This window comes from Pleurodeles waltl, chromosome 7 (assembly GCF_031143425.1).
Source record: "Pleurodeles waltl isolate 20211129_DDA chromosome 7, aPleWal1.hap1.20221129, whole genome shotgun sequence".
In the NCBI taxonomy this organism is placed as follows: Eukaryota; Metazoa; Chordata; class Amphibia; order Caudata; family Salamandridae; genus Pleurodeles; species Pleurodeles waltl.
In genome coordinates, this window is record NC_090446.1 from 249883636 (window position 1) to 249906634 (window position 22999).

The 22999-nt window shown below is 42.7% G+C and overlaps 1 protein-coding gene across 1 annotated transcript in view; it reads right to left on the reverse strand.

The window, feature by feature from the left end:
- Positions 1 to 22999, reverse strand: part of DOK5 (docking protein 5) — a 606295-nt gene that overhangs the window by 142734 nt on the left and 440562 nt on the right. The window contains exons 3-5 of the mRNA XM_069201974.1: positions 17657 to 17771; positions 17438 to 17557; positions 13860 to 14049 (exon numbers count right to left, since the gene is read on the reverse strand). Of these exons, the coding sequence (XP_069058075.1) occupies positions 13860 to 14049; positions 17438 to 17557; positions 17657 to 17771 (425 nt within the window). The remainder of the gene's footprint in view (positions 1 to 13859; positions 14050 to 17437; positions 17558 to 17656; positions 17772 to 22999) is intronic.

Here is a 22999-nt window from a genome sequence, read left to right on the forward strand (position 1 = left end):
TGGTATATGTAACTTTAGAACATTTGCATGTGTTACAAATAAGATTTTAAATTTGCAAATCATACTGCCGAGATGTTGCATTCAAAGAAGAGATGATTGAGGCAATATATACTTAACCAAAGACTTTTAATTTGGATGTCATTTAAATCAGATTCACAATATACTTAGATTAATTACATATCATTAGATTTATCAATTATCAAATTAAGGGTTACTTGGTTATAAAGGAAACAAAAGGTGAGCAACAGTATTCTCTGAAAGGCATATTCTGAGAACAACATTTAAAAAAAAATCCTTTTCTATTATAGAAATCATTTCTGGGAAACTGGAGTTTCCTAGATGACACCAATCAGCAGTCAAATAACTATAAACTGTACACCTCTAGAGTGATGAAGACAACATCTACTCACATCTTTGTCATCAAGCAAGTTACTTGCACGTGTAATACCAGCAGGATGCTTGTTTACCAGGGATGGATAGTCTAGGTAAGATAGCTAGATACAAAGTAAGCTGTCTTTTTCATCCAGGCATGAGCATAGATTTAATTGACTATACCACTTTGAATTAGGTAAGCAATACATGGGTGGTCATCGGTGTTCCTGTGCATCCACTCATGCATTTTGATGTAAGCCTGTATTTACAAAGACTTTTAAACATGAGTTTTCCCCAATATGGTGCACCTAGCTGAGGCTGGCAAAACATGGAGAAATATCTTTATTTCTCCTACATTTTACTGCATGTACAAATGTACCATTACAAATATTTTCCTTTTTATATACATGCTTTAATGTAAGTGTAAATGTATTTTTATTTTCAGTTCAACCTTTTAGCTTGGAATGAGGTACAGGCATTTTCTGGTAGATTCACCTCAATAGATTCCTGCTCCATAGTAATATAAATGTGTTAAATGCTGTAGATACATTCAACTGATGTTTGCTCTGTAACAACATATTTACAACCTTAGAAAGAACACTATCCAGAGTGGTGCAAGCTTACACTAGTGAATGCAAACAAATCAGCAAATTCCAGGAGTAATAACATGGACACAGACAATCTAATGGATTTAGAAAACAGACACAAATATGTTGACAATGGATAAACTTATGGTGCCTCCTTTGCCCTACCGTGAACAAAGCACATTTTGTTTAAGAGGTAACTTAATTATCTGGAAACATGTTGTAAATGAACCTTATTTCTCTCATCCCTGTATACTTGATTAACCCTTGAGACAACACAGAAAAGAGACACATGGTGGAATTGATATCTCAAATTTCAGAAGTCAGACTTCAAGCACTTTGCTTTTCTGGGAAACTGTTGATTTAAATGTATTGTACTTTATGTAACCTGTAAAGCTAAGTAACATGAATGGAAGAGAACACACTTAAACTAATACAATATGGTTAGAAACCTTCACATAACGGCCTCACCCACACCTCTTTACAGTGGCAGCTGTTGGCAACAGAAATTGGTGGGGCAACGCAGGGGAAGGAACAATATTTAAAAAAAACACTTACCTGCAAATGCCGCTCCTGGTAACACTGCTGGCCACCTCAATACTCCACTCCTCCCAGCAGCCAGACAGGACAGGGTCCCAGACACTCCACCCAATCCCGATGCTGCTGTCATATTATGACCCAGCATGAGAGCAGCACCGGGATTGGCCTGAGTGGGCAAGTTTAATGCTCTTTCAGGGACAGGAAGCCTCTGCCTTTTCTCAACCCAGCTGTACAACACCGGTAGGCTGGAGAAATGTAAATGTGCATGTCAGTTTGGCCGTCCTAAGATGGCCAGCCAAACCAACATGTGCGCTTATAGTGCCCACCACTCCTCCTCCCTGCCATGGCCTGGCCCACCCCTCCCTACACTCACATGCTTTGTCAGGGAATGAAAAACATAAAATTGTTTTATCATAATTTTATTTTTTATATGCTGGTGTTGGGCAATGCTCCTCCGCCATTATAAAGAAACCACTGCTTCATCTTTAACAAAGCAGGAAAGCTAGAATTACAACAATTAACTGGTTATTTAGAATATGGAAAGGCATTTTAGATGAAGAAAACTAGAAAAAGGTCACAAACTAGGCTGTAACAATGCCTCATATACATCACTCTTGTTGGTAAAGAGAATATAAAAGGCAACCTGCATAAAAAGTATGCGGCTGAATGAATTGTATTGTAAAACACAGATATGTTAATTTGATTTACCATTTCATTAATTAGCTTAAATTTTTAATTTCTGAATATTTTATGTGTTATTCTTTTTTTCAATTAGTAAAAAAAGTAATATGTTCAATTTGGTTTTAAGTTTAATAAAATATAGAAATATAACTAAACTATAAGGTTCTTAAATCATCATCCATTCAGTAAGTAAACAATTCAGAAATACCTCATTAAAGTACCCCACTTAAATTTAATGATACTAAAAATGTATCCTTCATGGGAGGAGCTGTAAAATGTGTCTGGTTGTTTGAGGCTAATAAGATTAACTTACGATAAAATGCCACCGAACTAGCTATCTTTCTTCAACTACTTTCATGATATTGATGGTGGAGTCCATAAAGTTCCTATAAAGAAAAATAGATACCTTTATCGCTGTAGAAATCAAGACACTAGAAATGGCTCAATTAAATTAATTTTTAACTGCAAAGGCAACTGCCTTCAAAGCATATGATTTAACACTTTTTACTGTACATAAAGACATTTTCCTTTTAATAGACAGATTCATACTTCCCACTTTTGAGCAAATGAAAGTATTCATATGATTCTAGATCTGTATATTTTGATTTCCGATATTTCGTACAAAGGAGCAGTTCACCTCAACAAAATGTTAGTCACCCTGTGACATTTAGGATCGGGAAGGCCATCAGCTTTCTGTCAACAGAGCACCAGTAAACTATACCAATGGAAAGCCTTGTCTTGAGGCCGATGGAGTAGAAAAGGCATTATACTGCCTGCTCTACTTTGGGTGGACAGTGTGATGACCTTTTTTTCTTTCTGCCTCCCCCAGGTATGACCTGGTGGTGAGGGACAGAAAAAAACAAATAATGATCCTCTGACCTAGGAAAAAAGGGTAAAGGACATTCCTTTTTCGTTTTTGAGTAACAAAATCCCGCTTTGGGATTTGCATTTGAAAATTTCAGAAATGTTTGTTAAATTTCAGAGAATTGTCATCAAACCCAATGACATCCATCCACCAAACCTTTTGTATCTTTAAGGAAACCTCCATGATAGTGGTTTATGTCAAGGTACAACAATCATTGGTGGCCAGAACTAATCTTAAAAATCAGCGGAAGGTAATCCATTGGCATGGTGGACATAATGTCCTCCACCACTTTGACAGATGGCGTAATGTCTGCCAATTCTAAATCTGGCCTAAAATCAGGTAATTGGACTGCCCCAGCAGCCAACTTTCAATTTCCATTAACCTTTAAAATGCAATTTTTTTTTCCAGTCAAGTCCTTAGCCTTTGCTTTTAATTTTCAATGTATGACAAAAGGAGAAAGGGTCAGCTTGAACTCTTCATAACCTTCTGAAAGACCCTCATGAAGATAAATCTTTGAGAGTTTTAAAAACACATTGAAAGGGATCATTAGGAACAGCTTGGCTGTGCTTTAAATATATATTCTAAGAATGCAAAAATGTAACTCAAATTTGGAGAAATATTTTTGAGAGAATCTCCTTGGTTTTCAGAACCCAAGCCACAATCTATAAAACATCCATAACCACAGGTTATAGAGAGCAAACAGATTCACCAAAAAGCCCTCAAATACAGTAAATTCCTAAGGAAGACATTAAAGAGAGGGATTTTAAGAATACTGAAGAGCAGCAGGCTCCTGTGTGTGCATGAAGACATTTTGGACTTCTTTCTAGGCATCACACATTTTGAATATTACATATATTGTATTACACAATGCATTATGCCCGCTATTGTTTACTATTGTCTAAACATCTTTCTCCTTTTTTAACATTTTGGGGGTCATTTTGACTTCGGTGGACGTTTTTCACCGTCCACCGATGTCCTGCGGTCAGGTTCCCGAGAGTGCGGTCACCTTCCTACAGGCCCCATTATGAGTTCCGTACTGGGTCAGCGGGGAACAGCCTACAACTTTGATGCCGGCTCATAATTGACCTGGCGCTAATGTTGTAATGCATATGATGCACGAGCACCCATAGCACAGTTCACTATCTGCAAAGCAGACAGTGAACAGCACAACAAGGCTGGCCATGGGACCCCTGTACCCCATCTCCACCAGCCTTTACGTGGCAGTGCAACCGCCATGTAAGAGGTGGTGGAGAGAGGAGTCGTAAGGCCCAGGGCAGCGCTGTTTGCAGTGCTGCCCTGGAGGATTAGGACCGCCAGCACTGCCAGACCCTCCTGTGGAGGTTAATTGGTGGTACTGGTGGTTCGACCTTGGAGCAACTGCCACGGTCGTAATGTGGAAGTCAGACCACCGCTGTGGTGGCAGTCAGACTGCCTTTGCGACCCTAGCGGTCGAAAGCCCCTCTGGGTCGTAATGAGGCTCTTTGTATTTTTCTCCACGATACACTTTAATTCTGCTGGTCCCATTTTCTTCAGTATCAGAAAATAAAAGCATTCCATATATGCAAAAAGATCTTCATTATACTGCACTTTAACTTATAGAATTGGTTATCATTATTGTATACCTATGAATAGCTTAAATATTGTATCTTTTGCCTGATTATTATTATCTATCATTGATGCAGGAATATTTATTTTTCTAGAAAGATAAATAAAATAAATCTAATTTTTCCTTAATCAGAATGAATTTAAATATATACAGATTGTGCTTTAAATTTTTATAAGGTTGTTGAGAAAAATTACATTTTCTCATGTAAATATTTTTTAATCAAAGTTTAGCAAATGTAGTATTTCTAATATTAGCAATACTTACTTACATAAAGCTGACATGAATAATGGAGTGAATAATTTGTATTTTCCATTGTTTCAAAGACAATGTGACCTTCTTGAGCTGAACAACTGTGCCAGAGAAAGGAAATACTCAATTAGCTATTCTTAAAAAACATGCTTTTATGCCACAAGGCATAGCTGTAAACATTTACTAACAATGGACATCAGGTTTATAGGTATTACTACAGCACACTCAGAAACAATGGTTTAACTAATTTTTCTGTATGTTATTTACAGTGAGGCAGAGTCACTTGACATAATGGCCCACATTACGAAGTTGGTGGTCAGCATAGCGCTGCGGTGGAGTTGGTGGCCACACCGCCGCGGGCCCGGCGGTGAAGACTGCCATATTACAAGTCCTGGAAAGGTACCTGCAGAACACAGCCAAGTCACCGTTCAGCCCGCCACAGCGGAAGTGCTGATGCACCATGTAGCAGCCATCTCCAGCCTGACGGATAGGCAGCATCCCACGTCCATATTATGAGGTTGCACACAGCCAGGATTTCCGGGACAGAACCATAGCCACCAAAAGCCTGGCGAAAACAAAATATAAAGGGAAAACCCACCTTCAGGAACACAGGCATATCCGTTGGCACCATGGCACGCAAAATGCAACTTCTTCCAATACTCTACCTGGCCTTGCACCTCCTAGACCTGCGACAGCGACCAAGACACCAACCGTAAGTACACCAGCCTAGCACACTCTGGAGAGAACACCGTTAGTACACACACACAGAAAACACACACATATCTCGGGAAGTTGTACCCACACACACATGCAAACAAAACACCAGTACCAACACACACACCAATACCCACCACCCCCACACATACATGGTGAAGGAAAGCCAGGACTAGGTAGGAAACAACGACACCAACGGTGTAGTGGCGCATGATAACCATATTTAAAAAAAAAGATTTAAAATGTATGTACATACAGGGCCATGGTCCAGTCCAATAGTACACTGGGCACAAGATGATGCCCCAACTAGACTCCGGACAGCAAAGTTCAAACCTCCACAGGGCAGGGGCTTTAATGGGGAATGCAGGCACCTCAGGGGTGAGGTGGGTTCCTTCCGTCTGGGCCTGAAGGTGGGCCCTTAGGGGTGCCCTTAGATGGGTGGTTCCTGGGCTTGCCCTTGGATGGAGTGGGCTTAGTAGTGGGCTGTGTTTTGGGCTTGCCCTTGGATGCCAGGGGCTTATCAAGGGGTGTGGGCAAGGGCTTGGCCATGGAAGTGGAGGGAGTGGGCTTTGCCTGGGAAGAGGAGGGAGTGGGCCTGGGTTTGGGTTTGGTAGCATGAGCACTGGATGTGACAGGGGCAGAATTGGCAGGTGGTGGAGGGGCATGGGCAAGGGCAGCAGCAGACTGGGATGCGGAAGGCAGGAGCATAGGAAGGGTAGCGGGGCGTTTGAGGGAAGAGGGACTGGGTCAGTGGTGGGGGCCTTGGAAAACACGCACAGAAAACATTTTTGGGGTACACATGGGAGGTTACAGGAAAAATGTTATGGAGTGGAGGGAGTGGGAATGGTTGGTAGGTGTGTACCTGGAAGTGCCTGGGTGGATGAAATGTGTGTGCTGGGGGACTGTTGGGTGGGTGAATGTGCGCGATGAGATGTACTGGGAGGAGGTGGGGAGGAGATGAAGGGAGATGGCAGGGTGAAGTGAGAGTGAATGTTGGGGTGGTGTCTGCAGCTATGGTGGATGTGCTGCATGTCGGTGTGTTGACTGTTGTGGTGTCTGCGCCAGTGGTGTATGGGGTACATGGATGGAGGTCAGAGGATGGGGTGACAGTGGCAGTGAGGGCACATGTGACAGGAACAGTGTCTGATGTCATGCTGACTGCAGGTGTAAGTGGTGTGTCGACTGTGAGGGGGGAGGTGGATGGGGAGTCAGTGCACGGTGTGGATGTTGACATGTCTGCATTGGTATGTTGAGTTAGTGCATGGCGGTGGTGACATCTGTGGTACTTATGTTTGTCCTTACGTACAGTGTCTCTTGATGTGGATGCATGTGGGTCAGTAGGTGTCCCTCGGATGGGTGAGGGGAGAGGGATGTGGCATTGGGAACAGGTAGCTGGATGGGGGAAGGAAGAAGAAGGGACACTGGCTGCCATGAACAAGGAGGACAGAACCTGAAACGATCTCTGAAGGCCAGACAAGGCACAGTGAATGCCTTCCAGGAACGCATTTGTCTGTTGCATCTGGGATGCCAGTCCCTGGATGGCATTCACAATAGTTGTCTGCCCCACTGAGATGGACCTTAGGAGGTCAATAGACTCCTCTTTGAGGGCAGTAGGGCTGCCTTTGGCAGGGGCAGAGGTGCCTGCAGCGAAGGAGATACCCACCCTCCTAGGTGAGCGGGCACAGGCAACTGGGTGGGGAGCAACAGGGAGGGCAGTGCTGGTATGGGGGGACAAGGATGGTGCTGGGGTGGTTTAAGATGGGTCCACCACCACCAGGGAGCCACTATGTGAGGAGGAATGTGAAGATGCAGTGGTCGATCCTGTCTCCCCATGGCACTCCTCTCGCCCTCTGTCCCACTGGTCTCCTCGGCTCCGCTAGTATCCGCCTCCTGGATCCCATGGGCTACAGCTACGCCACTTGCTGGTGCCCCTTCACCTTTGCCAGATGATGCTGATACATGCAAAGATAGAGGAGGACAGGGAGGGAGAGAAAGAGAGACAGGGTGCAGTTGGTCATTGCCAGCACAACTGTCATACAGGGTAGAACATCAGCATGTGAGGCCACCACATTGTACATGATGGCCACCTCTAAACATCCTCCTACATGGTGACACCATGGGGGAAACTGCAACAATGCAGATGTCAACCGCTGATGGTCTGACTGAGGCAATTCTCTACATGAGGAGTGTATTACCAGCCACACCTATCCAGCACCTACCCACACCCGGGGCCGGGTGATACAAGCATGCAAGCGACTGGACACCCAAGAGGATCCTGCATGGCTAGTTGGCAGGCACCCTTGGCTTATGTCAAGAAGCACTGTCACCACTTTGTGCACCCATCCTACCATACATGCAGTGCCTGTCAGCTGATTGTGGACATGGATGCACCCCTAGCACAGTGGTTCGTCAGGACCAATCACAATGCCCTGACACCCTAGCTTGGAAGATCCAGTTGCTATGTGCTGGTAAGCTGGTAAGCAGGTACAGCAAGTGGATGGCCACATTTGATTTAAGCAGTCTTGACCTACTACCACTGACAGCATGGCACCACTTACACCTATGATGCAAATCCTGCACAGATGGACACATCCCATGCCACAGCTACCCAATGGGGCCCACCCAGAGCCACCATGTCAACACATGTCACAAGTGACAGTGAGTACTCCCCCCCCATGTGGCTGCTGTGCTGCACTCAAGCGCCCGTCCTCCTCAGGGTAGGCTACTGCCAATTAGCGGGCCATTGGGCTGGTCAGGGTCTGATGGGCACCTCTCCCTCATTGGGAGGACATCCCCAGCTTGGCCTCCACAGTCTTCCGTGCACAGCATCTCAGGTCCTCCCATCGCTTTCTGCAGTGGGTGCTCTGCTGGGCATGGACCCCCAGGGTCCACACTTGCTTGGTGAGAGCAAGGCAAATCCACTTCTTCTGATGGGTGCTGACCTACATGGATGACATAGAGAGAAGAACACAGTCATGTAGGGTGGCATGCTTGGGACAGCAGTGGACAGCATACATCACATTTCCACAGCCACACGTCGTCGGCCAACGTAGCCCTCGGCCCCTCACCAATGTCCATGCTCCAGTCACACTTCCACCTACCAAGAGCCCCATCCCCATGCACACAGCTCACATACAGGACAATGACAATGGACTCAACTGTTGCTCTGGTGCCCCATACAACTGTCCATACAGTGGTACTGTCCACAAGCCATGCCACCTCCTCCTGGGTGAAGGCTGGGTCCCTCTCTCCTGCTGGACGCAGCATCTTGGCTACCAGAGTCAGTACACAGCAGGGCATGCAGTGGAGGTCTTCAGTGCACGAGATTCAGGAGTCAAGTAAGCATGAGCATATGAAAGGGCGGTCACGTCTGTCGTGGACATTACCATCACATTACCGTCACTGCCGGAGGCGATCACCATTGGCTCCAGCTTCCCATTGGCAACAGTGTGAGCCAATGGTGAGTAGCACGGCGGTTTTGACCGCCTACCGCCATGACGTGTTTTGACGGCGGGATGATCTTACTTCCACCACCTGTGTCAGGCATGCAGACAGGCAGCAACCATTTCACAATTAGAATGAGTGATGTATGTGAAATGTAATGTGCCATACGTCCTTGCTGCACGACATGTTAGCACCTCTTCCCTTTTCCCAGGTACTATGCATGGTTGAGGATGAGGAATGCACTGGTGTACAGGCCTCTAGTCGGCCTTGTCATCCTGGAGGAGTGTGACATCATCCAGACCTATCACCTGAACTGTGTGACCATAATGGAACTAGTGGCCCAGTTGGAACAGGATCTGGTGCCTGCCATACGCAATCCCAATGCCATCCCTCCCACAGTGCAGGCGTTGTCGGTCCTGCACTAACATGCTTCAGGCTCCTCCCTGGTTACAGTGGGCCTCGCAAGTGGAATGTCACAGCCAATGTTCAGCTCAGTCCTGAGGGATGTACTGTGTGCCCTAATTAAACATACGTGCAACTACATCCTGTTCCCCTGACGTGCAGATTTGCCCACTGTCAAGGCTGCGTTCTACGCTGTGGCACACGTCCTTCATGTTTTTGGGCCCATTGATGGCACCCACATTGCCCTTGTGCCACCTAGGATGAATGAACAGGTTTACAGAAACCGCAAAAATGTTTATTCGGTCAATGTGCAGGTGGTTTGTCTCGCGGACCAGTGCATCTCCCAGGTGACAACCAAGTACCCAGTCTCTGTGCATGATTCCTACATCCTGCGAAACAGCAGTGCCCCACACGTGATGGCATCACTCAAGAAGGACCAAGTCTGGCTCATCGGTAGTCACCCCTGCATATGTGTGCCCCTCAGCTCACTGCACCCTTGGGTCCCTGCCCTATTGCTCTCCTGGTCCTGATATGCATCTTCCCACTGTGCAGTCAGGTGACTCTGGCTAACCCAACCTGCCCTGGCTCCTGACACACGTGAGGCGTCCAACCACAGCTACAGAGGACAGTTACAATGAGGCTCTCTGACCTACCAGATGGGTCTTTGAGAGATGCTTTGATTTGCAGAAGGCCAGGTTCCGGTGTTTGCATGTCTCTGGGGGGTGCCCTGCTCTTCAACCAACAGAAGGTGTGCCAGATCATTGTAGCCTGCTGCATGCTGCACAATCTGGTCCTGAGGCGTCATATCCCATTGCTGGATACAGAGGGGGAGGTAGCTGTACCAGTGGCTGATGAAGGGGACTTTGGAAGTGAAGAGGAGTAGGATGATGAGGATGCAGCTGACTCCAGGGCGGAGCTGATTCAACATTACTTCGGCTGAGATGCAGGTATGTGCAAACTGTGTGGTATGTGTTCTCTATAACTGTTTGCGTTCTCTCTGATGCCACCTTTTGTCTGTGACCACTGACGGTGATGGTTGCAGATCAGATTCTGGGTGGGTTGGGGGGGTGTCACATGTGCCCATGACAGAGGTGGTCACAGTGTACTGGTCAGGCCCATGGTCAGGCAGGTGTTGTGCTGGTGCACTAATGTTCGCTGAGTTGCCACTTCAGGTGCTATGTGTGTGCCACACAGGGTTGTTGCATATGTGCAGCATCCATCCTGGGAGTCGACAATGGGTGGCAGTGCAACATTGTCATTGGTGGCAGTGGGTGTGGGGCCAGGTCTGGTGCTGGGCATTGTGATGGTGTGACTATTGCGTTGGTATGTGTTGTGTATGTGTGTTGGTACTGGCCATATAGTTGTGGACCTGCCTGGCATATCTGCCCTGGATACCTGTTCCTACATTTGTGTGGAGTTGGCATCTGTCACTCCTACAGTGATTGTTATCCCTGTCTTGCTCTCCTTTCAGGACAATCTTGTGGTTTTCTGTGCTCCCTGCCTGGCCTGTAGCCTCCATTGACACATATGTCCAGCCACTGCCTGCTCCACGATCAGTGTACCAGAATTTTGCTGCTCCTGCTGTCACCCTTACATGTATGTGCTGGACGATGGGTTGCCACTTGTGCATGTATTGGCAGTTCCATACACACTCATGGCAAAGAAACAAGTAGACATGGTCTGTGCTCATTTGTAGTTTATTTGTGATGTACAATTGTGAGGGGTGATGATTGGGGTCATGGTGGCAGTGATCACAGCTGTAGGTAGCCAAGGTCCAGTCTGCTGGCCATGGGTAGACAGAGATATTGGAGTGGGCAGTTGACAGAGTGTCAAACACAAGGGAGAATGTTCAGGAGAGGGTCACTTTCCGGCAGTGGTCTTGGTCTGGGCATCATGTCTGGCTGGGTGCCTACTTGGACATCCTTGCTTGCATGGGGGTTCCTCATCTACAAGGGTAGGGATGCTGGTACCCTGGGAGACCTGTGGCGGAACCTCCATGCCACTGCCTGCCACTTACGTGGAGGGCTGTGATGGGATGTGGCCAGTGGTAGGGATCTGCTGGTGGGTGGTGGGCTCACTCATGACAGTGGTCAGGCCCTTGAGCATCCCTACAATGGAGACCATGGTGGCATTGAGGGCCTGCCACTGTTGAATAGCCTCCTGATGGTATTGCCCCTGCAGCCGCTGTGTCTCCTGCACAGTGGCGAGGATTGGGCCCCTGTATCCTGGGTGTGCTAGTACACACCCAGGACTTGGTTGATGCCCTACTGGGCAGTCATTTGATGTGGCTGTCCTGACCTTTGGGTCATGTTTCCTCTCCTACTAGCCCTGGCCCCCTGTGCCTGTGCCCCTGGCACAGTGTGCCCATTCTCAGTATCAGCAGGGCCATCATTGTCTGGGGTGGGTGCCCTTGACCCTGGCTGCTGTACTATGTGGCACACCCCTGATTGTTGGGTCCCTGGGGCACAAGTTTGGGGTTCAGGGTGTGCCTGTTGTGTTGTTGCCACATGGGTAGGGTCTTCCAGAGTGTCCAGTATGGGTGTGCCGTTGGTGGACTCGCCAGTGGCCCCAGATGGCCCAGGCAAGTCGTCCTCATCCAGACATCCTCTGGGGCCTTCATCCTGGGAAGGGCTGTCTGAGAGTGGAATCCCCTGCAGGGTGTCAGTGGCAGAGATACCTGTGGATGGATACAGTAGATGTTAGTTGTGTGACCGTTATTGTTGTGTCCCTGTTGTGTAAGCATGCAGTGGCTCGTCATGTTTCCCTTTGTTGGGAATAAAGTCTGCTGCACTGCAGACATTGGTTTGAATTGGATTGTGGGAGCTGTGGTTCTTTACATTATAGCTGGCATCTGTGGATTCTGGTTGTGTGAGTAGGAATGGTGGGAGTGGGGTTGTGTGGCATGCAGAGGAGGGGTGTGGGGTGTTTGGGACATGGTCAGTGGAGTGCGTAGCAGTGGGTTGGTGATTGGTGTTTCTTGGGGTGGCATACTGGGCATGTGTGGTTGGTGCTTGGGGGGTATTGATGACTTACTAGAGTCGAGTCCTCTGCTGATGCCAGTCAGGCCCTTTGGATACATGATGTCCAGGACCTTCTCCTCCCAGGTTGTCAGCTGGAGGGGAGGTGGTGGGGGCCCTCTACTGGTTTTGTTACTGACTATCCTCTGCCTGGAGGCCATGGACTGGACCTTCCTCCTGAGGTCTTTCCACCTCTTTCTGATGTCATTCATGTGTGTGGGTATGTGTAGACTGTGTTGACCCTGTTGACGATCCTCTGCCAAAACTCCGTCTTTTTGCCTATTGATGTCTGTTAGACCTGGACTCCCTTGAGCTGTGGCTCTACTCTGATGATCTCATCCATCATGACCTGAAAATCATTGTTGGTAAATCGTGGGTGCTTCTGGCGTGACATGTTGTAGGGTGGGGATATGTTGTGAGCGTCGGGCGGAGTACGGGGTGTGTGGTGATGTGGGGGTGTATGGATGTGTCTGCTGGTGAGATGCACTGGTGCTTTGTGCAATGTGTGTTGTGTGATCTTTGTTGGCTGTGTTTCGTGTGTGCTTGGTCTCGGGTCTGGCTGTGGGTGCCCGTGTTTGTCGCTATTGAATGTTGGGGGAAAGGGGGCTATAAAGTGGCACTTCAGGTGTGCATGGTGTGTGTATGGTTATCAGGTGTGGGATATTTGAACTAGCCAATTTGGTGTTATCTACTTTTCTGCAGTACCTTTTTGTTCCGAAGTGGTGTGAACAGCCTACGGTCTCTGCTGTGCATGTTCCATTGTGCTAGAGGTTGATTTATAATATGATGGTCGGAATGGTGTCAGCATGGCAGGCACGGCAATTGATCAGTCAGTCATTCACCATGGGTTGACCTAGAGGTGTTAGTTTTGTGTCTGTATCTTGGCGGATTGTGTTTTGTAACTCGTACTACAGCTGCCGGCACAGTGGTGCTATTTTGTACAGCGGTCTTGACTAAATACAGCCAAACTTGTAATGAGGGCCAATGTGTCTAAACGTTGAAGGATTATAGGTTTCTAGATAAGTTACAATGTTTTCCCCATGCCTTGTTTCTGGCACGCATGTTGCTACTACGCCACAGCCTAATGAGCTCTTGAGAGGCACACATATTGGGGTCCATCCTAAGTGACCATCTCTGTGCATTTTGATTAGAAATGATTCTCATATTACAGGACTCTCTGTTCTGAGAATGTCAGTTCCAAAAAACAAACACTATTTCTACCCTTAATGTTCACATAAATACTAAATCATCTATTAATATGTTGCTGGCATATGAGACTTACATTGTCATTTTCACAAAGAAGATTACTCTTTCACATATCACTATGTGTCAAAGAATTTTACTAGCCGTGAATGAGATAAGTATAGTTAATGTGCAATACTCACCGTCCAGCTTCAAATGTGAACCATGTTGGGTCTCGTCCATATCTACGCAATGAACTTAAAGGCCATGAGACTAGTTTTAGTCTAGGATTTTGGACATCCCAAAGACAGATATTCTCAAATGTAATCTGCAGAGTACATTCTCCATGAATCTCAAAGTTGGGGGATGGCATCAAATACACATGGAATCTCTCTGAAAGAATAGCAGAAAGTATATTTCTTAATTATGTGTGTATGGTTCATGATGAAATGTAGTTTTTTTACAGTATATAATATATTAAAGACATACTTAATCAGACACATTGAATCAGTTAATGTGGAAAAAACACAAGCATGCTTTACCATCGACAGAACTGTTTTCTATCCGTAACACTTGTCTTCGTATGATTTATAATCAGCTTGGTGAAACAGCAATGATTCCATTTTTAATTACTTGCAATATTTGCACTATGTGGTGACCCTTAACTAAATATATTATATATCTTATAAATTCCATGGAGGAATTCTCATTATTTTTCATATTCCTGTTGGTAACACCAATCACCATGGTATTTACATACGAAAGATGTTTTAGAATGTGTGATTGTTCAGTGGTAAGATAATACTTTTTTTTTACATTGTCTTATACTTATATCAGAAGTATTCTGTTTACATTTGTTGAATTTGCTCACTTTACAGGTCCGTGTTTTTTATGCAAATTCAAATGCGTAATCCTTTGGTATTGCTCTCTATGGATGTACAAATTTACATCAAGCTCTTTTATACACTGCATTGAATCATCAAGAGTATCGCCAGAAATTGAATTAGCAGTATTACTGACTAATTTTAACAGTTAGAGCAATAAAAGGAGTTTGGACCAGCAAATGAGTGAAAATATATCAGCACAAATGTAGTCACTATGGTTTACATAACAGCAATAAATTCAAACTTCACATCCAGTAGTCAAGTCCAGGACTTGCACATTAGCAGAACTGTCATCCCATATTTCCACTGGCCTTGAATTCTGGATAAACCTAGGAACATCTGCCTTTAATAGAACTCTACAGCTGCCCCTGCTGGCTTTTGAAAATCCACTAAATGTCAGGTATTGCAAGGGAACGTGGGAAATACTGAGTTATGCTAATTATGATAAACTTGAGGCAAATAAACCATTCACATATCTGGGTAAATGATCACCATCATGAATTATTTAATTGAATTAACTCCTGCAATAAATAGCAGTGAGAGGTCACCTATGAATGCACCCTTAAATTACAATACCTGTTGTCCAAATTAGCTCAGGTTATAAAAATAATTCTCCCCATATCAGTTCTGTAAAAATGTGGGCACATTCTTGTCCCACCTACTATTCCAAAATAATGGGAATATTTGTCATGGAGATCACAGGCATTTTTTCCAGAGTTCTGAATGTTCTTATGGAACCTTTCATATTTATTTAAAGACTTGAGAGATGTTCCTGGGAAGCTTGTGGTATTGGTTGGTATTAGACATAAATATATTTGCAGAAAATTGGAGTTGCATACTTAATGAACGTTGGGAGAGTTTGTGAGTATTTCAAAGGGAACTTTCAGATTGGGCAGTTCTTTGGAACTTGAAAGATGCTAACCAAACATTTGTATATGTTTTTTTAAGGCAATAATCAGTTCAATTATATTTGTAGATTTGAGAGACTGTAGTAATAGTTTAATGATAAACGTTGAAGTCACACCATGTCTTATAGGGTATTTACACTGCTAAATGCTCCAGAGGTTTTTAGACGCCGACATCTGTAGAGGATTTAAATTGTTTTCATTAGACATCTGGATAAAAACTTTTTGAGACTAGTGGATTTGTCATAACGTTGTGAAGTAATTGACACTAATGAAAATCATAACTCCTACACATGTCAACATTTTCCACAATTTCGTTTCAGAAAAAGGGCCTGAAGCACTATTCAAATTTATAAACCTGGTATGTGTACATTGCACACTGATTGATTTGTACATTAGAATTCAATTTGTTATGTACCAATTTGGAGGGATCGAAATACAAACTGCTTTTTGATGTGAATTATGTAGGTATTGAGATCTCCTATGAATAACTGCAAATGCCTGCTCCCACCCCTCTGCTGAAGCTACCAACTTGATTTTTAGGTAGGAAGATGTTCCATCCCCCATTTCATAACAAATCATTGATACATATTTTTCCTTTCTCTGTGTGATTCTGAAAAGGTCATAAATGCCCTTCCAAAGACGTTTCCAACTAATTATTTCTTTACATTGGGAAAAGCAATTTTAAATATCCCAATTTTAAATATCTCAGACGTTGGTAATCACAAGTTTTGCAACAACAAAATGGATTGTACAGCTAGCTCACAGTTGTATAACACACACAAACATATATTATTCAGACATAAGTCTATATGGACTTACTGGGATTTCAGCTGTTTTGAATTTGTAGAATGTCTCTACATTACTGTATTCTTGCATATTGTTGAGAAATAAAGCAATATTCATGATTTAAAGGTTCTTGTGAATTAGAAAAATATAAAGTATGCATACATTAGAGAAAATTAGTCCTTACAAAAAGTGAATGCTGATATAATTTGCCACTTTTAGGACATGATGTACTACATTTTCAAGCAATGCAGAGCTGCAGCATGATTGGCTGCACTGCTTGCACAATGGGGAAAGCAATGCGCAGGCCCAAATCTACAAAAATTCCCTGCTGCTGCTGTCATCCCTTTGCTGGTGCTTCAACAAAGCTGTGCTGTGCAACAGCCTTGCACCCTGGTACAGAGGTGATTGTGTGCTGTCCAGCGGCATATTTGTACTAAAAGCATACCTTTGAAGTTAAATCCCTGTGCCTAAACACATTTAGAAATATCCATTTCAGCACCAATACAATGCATTGATTTTTTAAGAAAAGGACAAATTTCCCTTTGTTTATGACTGCTTTCTGTAGTTTTTGAAAGCAAAGCCCGGCCTGGCTTTCTTAGTAGGCTGCACTTCGAGTGAAACCCGGCAGGTGTTTTTTTATTGATCTGACCCAGTAACACCCCTGGACACAAACCTACGTAAAGCAGTGCAAATATCGCTTTGAACTGAGAAAAAAGCTCTTGTATGTTAGATATTAAATACCATGGACCACTTTGTATTGCATTGCATCAATTTGTATTGGTATTTGTATTTGTAAATGCGGACATTAGTTTAAATGATTGCACGCATAAGGCAAAAAACCTTGCGAAAGTGAGATTACATTTCCCAATACGACTCCGTACATGAATACAAAACAATTTTGTTTAGAACTAAGGTGTGTGTTTTCATAGTTTCTTTTAAATATTCATAGAATCAAATAAAAAATTAAACCAAATTATAGTTTACATTCCATGTTTAGCGTGTGCAAGGCACTCGCAAAAAATAATGTCCTGGGCTAAGCGTAGTCTTAAAACAGATTTCAATATTACCAGTTTAAAATTGAGCTCATACACAGACATACAACAGTAATAGGCAGACATTTTATTGCCAACACAGCGCATGCTTAAGCTTTAATTTTGCACGAGCTGTTTGCTTTGCTTCTTCCGAAACGAGGCGTTTACATACCACTTTGCTCGCGCTCGACGCCCGTCGCCAATAGGTCAGGCTCTCCTAGACTTATATCGTTAATTCGTGTTCCTAGGCACTCCATCTGTAAAACTTTACACCACTCATCGGCTTCAAGTTCTGTTTTTAGAAAAAGGACAATCTTCTTGTGATTATGTTGCCTTTTTAAGCTTCAAACACTGCCTACGGTTTGTATAAATACTCAGTCATGCCACCCACCTGATTCACAGGTTAATGTTTTTGAAGTGTCATCATTAAAAAAAATTCCTACGGCATGTTTCTTTGTTGTTTTCGGTAGTCGCATAACGTTCTTCACATTGCTCAGTTCTGTGACCTGAAAGACAATGAAAAACGAATTATGAGCTTTGGAGTAGGACAAATATTTAGAGACAGGAGGAATTGTACAATAGAAGCAAACACAAGGAACTTAAGGAGTTGTGGGCCTTTTTTGCATAAATCAACTCCATTCATAAATCAGACACGTCAAAGAGTCCTCATTCCCTATGTATCTTTTTTAACTGTGAAATGTGAAAAGAAAAATGCAGATCCTTAGTGCTAGCAAACAATTATATTGGTCAGCAAACCTCTGTTTAGTTGAAACGAGCAGGACAGATGGTAAGGGAATTTGAATCCCAGCTGTACCGGTAAGCAATGCACATTGTGCTGATGATCTATTTACCTAATATCTTGATTTTCTTAACATTAGATTTGTGTTGATTATACATTTAAAACAAACAACTTATATTCATATATTATACCTAGTTATTAGTCTTTAGATCGTTTTGAATCTCTAAAGATGTTAAGCTCCTTTTTCTTACTAAAGTATATTTATTAAACGCTACTTTGTATACATTTTCGATTCTGGCTCTCATTCTCTCTTAGCAACAGGACCATCGTTATTCAACAAGCCTCAAACTTTTTCTTTAACCTTTGAAATAGACGATTAAGCAAGATAGGGCCCTTCAAGAACATTTTGCCCCGAGTCCCTTCAAAACCTCTGACATACCTGCTTTACAAAACCCACGTTGCCATCATCTCAACCGAACAGTCAGTTTGAAAATGATGACCAGGAAAAGAAAATTGTAAAAAAATGACGCTTCTCACACAGACCTTTCAGTTTAGCAAAGCACTTGATATAGAAAATTTAGCAAGGCTTTCTGCCTCAGATAAAACATATCAAGGCCCAGATTTACTAGATTCCCACGCAGAGCGGCAGGCAAAAATATCTGTGCTCCCTTCGTGAGAAGGAGGGTCAGGAGAGGGCCATATTCACAGAAATATGACACTCTCCTCCCTCTACCACCATAGCAGAAATGTGTAGTGTCGCTGAGCGCCAAGTACACACCTTTGCACCATAGAGCAAGGGTGTCTACGTGAGACTACCATAGGGTTTGTACTGGAAGGATCCCCTTCCGGTACAAAATACTATGCTTAGTCTAACCTGAAAACTTTTCCCGCATTGCATGTGTGCTGTACAGTGCAGCACACATGCAGAGTCGGAAAAGAAAGGAGAAATTAATTAATTTCTCTGTGTTTGCACCTGGTTGAAGTGGGCGCTATTTTCTGACGCTAAACCTTGTCTTCTTTTTTAAGTAAATAGGATTTAGCATCAGAAGCCTTGGGTGGTTGTATGGGAATCTGCATGCACCATCCATGATAAGCTCCCTTTCGGGCTAAGTAATGTAAAGCAGCGCTATGCACTGCTTTGCGCTACTTTTAAGTGATTTTCCAGTATTAGCGCTGGAAAGTAAATTAGCAAAAAATGACTTAACTTCGATTTGCTTCACTCTTGTGATGCAAACACAGTGATAAAACTTAGTAAATATACCCCCAAGTATCTATAAAGGCCATTCCTATTTCTAAGATTATAGGAAAATGTAAAAGTGTAGGTGGGGATTTAGATCTCAAGGTACTTTTTTTTTTTTTAGTTCACATACATTTCCAGATGTATGAATAGAAAGCTGTGCCGAGTGTACTTCAGTGAATGTAATGTGACTGTCCCTTTAGCCCCGTATTCCAACTATGCAGACATCAAGATAGAATAGCAAGCTGCATAGGGGATGGGCCCTCATATCCAAATGTGCATTCTTCTTCTCAGTGGGCAAAGTTTGATTCTCATGGAGAAATCTCTCCCCATATACTGCCTGCTAATTTAGTGGTTTTCTATTCCCATTCCCATTCAGGAAGGGGAGTACATGTCTCACCATTTCCAGGGGAGAAGACAGCTCGCAGCAGAGTTAGAGATGCACACAAATGTACATATTTGTTGGCGCTCTCAAGCTTCCAAATAAATCTACACCTTGGAATACCCACTTCCACAACCTTGAATATGATTTACTGCTGTGATTTCACTACACCCATGAATAGATATTCGCAGTAGCAAATGCATTTACATCTGCCAGGAATCCCTCTGTGAATTCCTGACAGGCATGAATGAAGTAATTCTGTCCATAAACATGCAGTAACTGCCAACAATACCGTGGTATACAGTGCCCAATTTGGCAATAGGTGTGACACTCACTGAACTATTTAAATCAGCTTTAGTTTGAGCTCTATTGTTTATTTTTAAGGTCGTTCTAAAAAAAAATGAAAAAGACATATCGAAATAGCTTCACAGAATATGAAAAATAAAAAACAGTGCCCTCATAACACACTGAGATGTGTTCCAAAGTGAACTCATATTGACAACGGTCATAGTTAAAAAGATTCCCAGTCGAAGGCAGGGCATTCCCTGCAATGTCTATGACAACCTGGGACATAAGGCAATGTTTCCAATTCTGTAACACATTCCACTTTTACAAATATGTACAAAACCATGAAAATCTGTTGATCAAAGACTATATGTTCAACAAAGTTATGAAAGCCATACTTGCTCAAGAATATAAACTAGACACCTCAAGGTTTTAAAAGCAGGTGACGTACTGTGTGAGAGAAGCTGACAAGGAATTAGGGACACCTATACATACAGAGGTGTAGAAACCAATGGCAGAAAGAGGTGGTCAGACCTGTATAAAAGAGCATTTTGCACACCATTGTTAAAATGTCTCCTATCAAGGACAAACATAAAAATGGTCGTCAACATTGATGTTTTTGTGTCTATGTAGATCAGTTCATTTTCATCCCTTGTACACAATTGACTATTTCTGAGAAGGATGCCAGTTGTTTCATAGTTTAGTGAAGTTTTTGTTTTTACTGCTGTTTCTGACAGCTTTTTCGTTTTTATTTAGGGCTTCTAAAATCCAAATTAAATACTTGTCTCCAAAAAGAATATATCCTGAAGTTCTGAATATGGGAATAAACTTCACTGTCCATTTGTGAAAACCATCATATTAGCTGAATGAATTTCAAAAGTAGGTTTGGGAAATGTTAACATTCAATAAACTTTGTTAGTTACACTTAAAAACAAAACTAATGTCTTGCAAGATCTTCCCAAACATGCTGCCCATACACACCCCTAATCTTTTGAATATCGATAACCACAATTCACATTCAGAAAATTATTTTATCAACATGCATACTCTTATCCACGCTGTTCTTTCCATTATAATTGAACTCCTCATGGCCTTCTGCCATCGAAGTGAATTTTCTTTTTGAAAACATTTAACTCGGCTAACGGGTATTCTTTGTCAAATGATACATTGAAATCAGCCTTTGTAGTGTTTTTATCTAAATTACGTATACTTGAAAATGCTGCTGACGTAGTTTTATCGCAAGAACGTGAAATCTATAGTTCAATGTAATAAACGTGATGTGTCGCTCGATGTACAAAGTCATCAACTCAACTGAAAAACGTCTGATGATTTGGAAAGTGGAGAGAGAGAACACCTATAGAATTTCTGTGAGAATGGACAATGTTTTCTTAAGAGTTAAAACAGATTTCGAATAGTAGGAAAGCCCAATCTTTCAGAATGTCCCTTGTTGGTTTGATGTTAGTTTATTAAATAGAACCAATCCAAGATTAAATACATTTTTTTTCAGAGACGCCAGATGTTTATAGGGAAAGGGTCCCTATACTTACCATAGGGAACTCTCTACCCTGGAAGTAGAGATCGCCATATGGTAAAGTATAGGGATCATGTACAAAGTTCAATAAACTTGGAAAACGTTCGGAAAAATATTTTATGTTAAATATTAATATAAATGAATTCTATATATTTATTTAGAAAGCATAACTAAAGAAAACATGCTACAGCACTATCTTAATTTTACATGAAATTTATTATACATAGAATTATAATAGATGTATTACAGTTATTTTTTTGTATTTACTTCAAAAAATTATGTCTCACCTATATAATATGCATTAATAATTATTAAACGTGATTCATATAATTCATTACACATACTTTAATTTTATTCAATGAAATGTATTGTTACAGTACTTTTTAAATTCAAAAAAGTTATTGAAAAATTCTATAATTAAATAATAAATATATGATACTTTTTATAGTTGTTAACATTAAATTATAAAAATGTCTATTCTGATCTAATGTAAATAATTAAAGTAAATGTCATATGATTTCCTATATGGTTTAGATTTAACACCTTGCTTTCAATATTTTTATTGGAGGGTTTTGCACCACCAGTGGTTGAACTACTACTGTTTTTTTCATTAGTACCTTACTGTTGGGTTTCTGGTTGGCAGACGTATGCACCCTATCAAAGCAGGAACAACACTCAGAGTCAGGGTAAGTCAGATACACAACATAAATTAACCTTGCTTTCAATATTTTTTATTGGAGGGTTTTGCACCACCAGTGGTTGGCCATGTGAGATGCTGGACTTACTACTGTTTTTTTCATTAGTACCTTACTGTTGGGTTTCTGGTTGGCAGACGTATGCACCCTATCAAAGCAGGAACCACATTCAGAGTCGGGGTAAGTCAGATACACACCATAAATTAACCTGCACTCACCCTCTGGTAGCTAGGCACGGAGAAGGCAGGCGAAACATAAGAGGCATTGAGTAAAGTATTTGTGTAGCACTTCAAACAGTAACACAGTCTCTTCTCTCTTTTTTCTTCCTACTGTATTGCAGATCTCACCATGGTGGCCTAGGAGCTCTTTATTTAGAGTATCTCTTCATGTGCCTCCTCTCTTACATTCATAATCACTCATTGGTTTCATGATGCCTGAGTATTATTTTTCATTGCGGAATGTCATTTTAGAAAATGTTCTTAGACTACTATGGTATTATTAACATTTATACTCATTGTGACATATTTATGGGGATTTGACCTAGGACAGCACAGCAAGTCATCTTGCTACGCTGCCCTACAGTATTGTGAAAGGGCAGGAATGCACTGCATATTTTGCAATATGCTGCATTCCTGTCATTTTCCCCTGTGCAGGTACTTTTTTAGTCCCCTAGTGTCAACACAGGCAGCCTTGCATTATGGTGTAAGTGTGCCTCTGTTGCATGCAGGATTGTTTTTTGTATGCAGGAAGGGGCACCTTACTACACAAAAACAATTCCAAGATACATTTTCCTTTTTCTGTGGGTGCTGCAGAATACTGTACACATTGAAAGAGGAAAAAGCAAAGAGAAATACAAATATTTCTC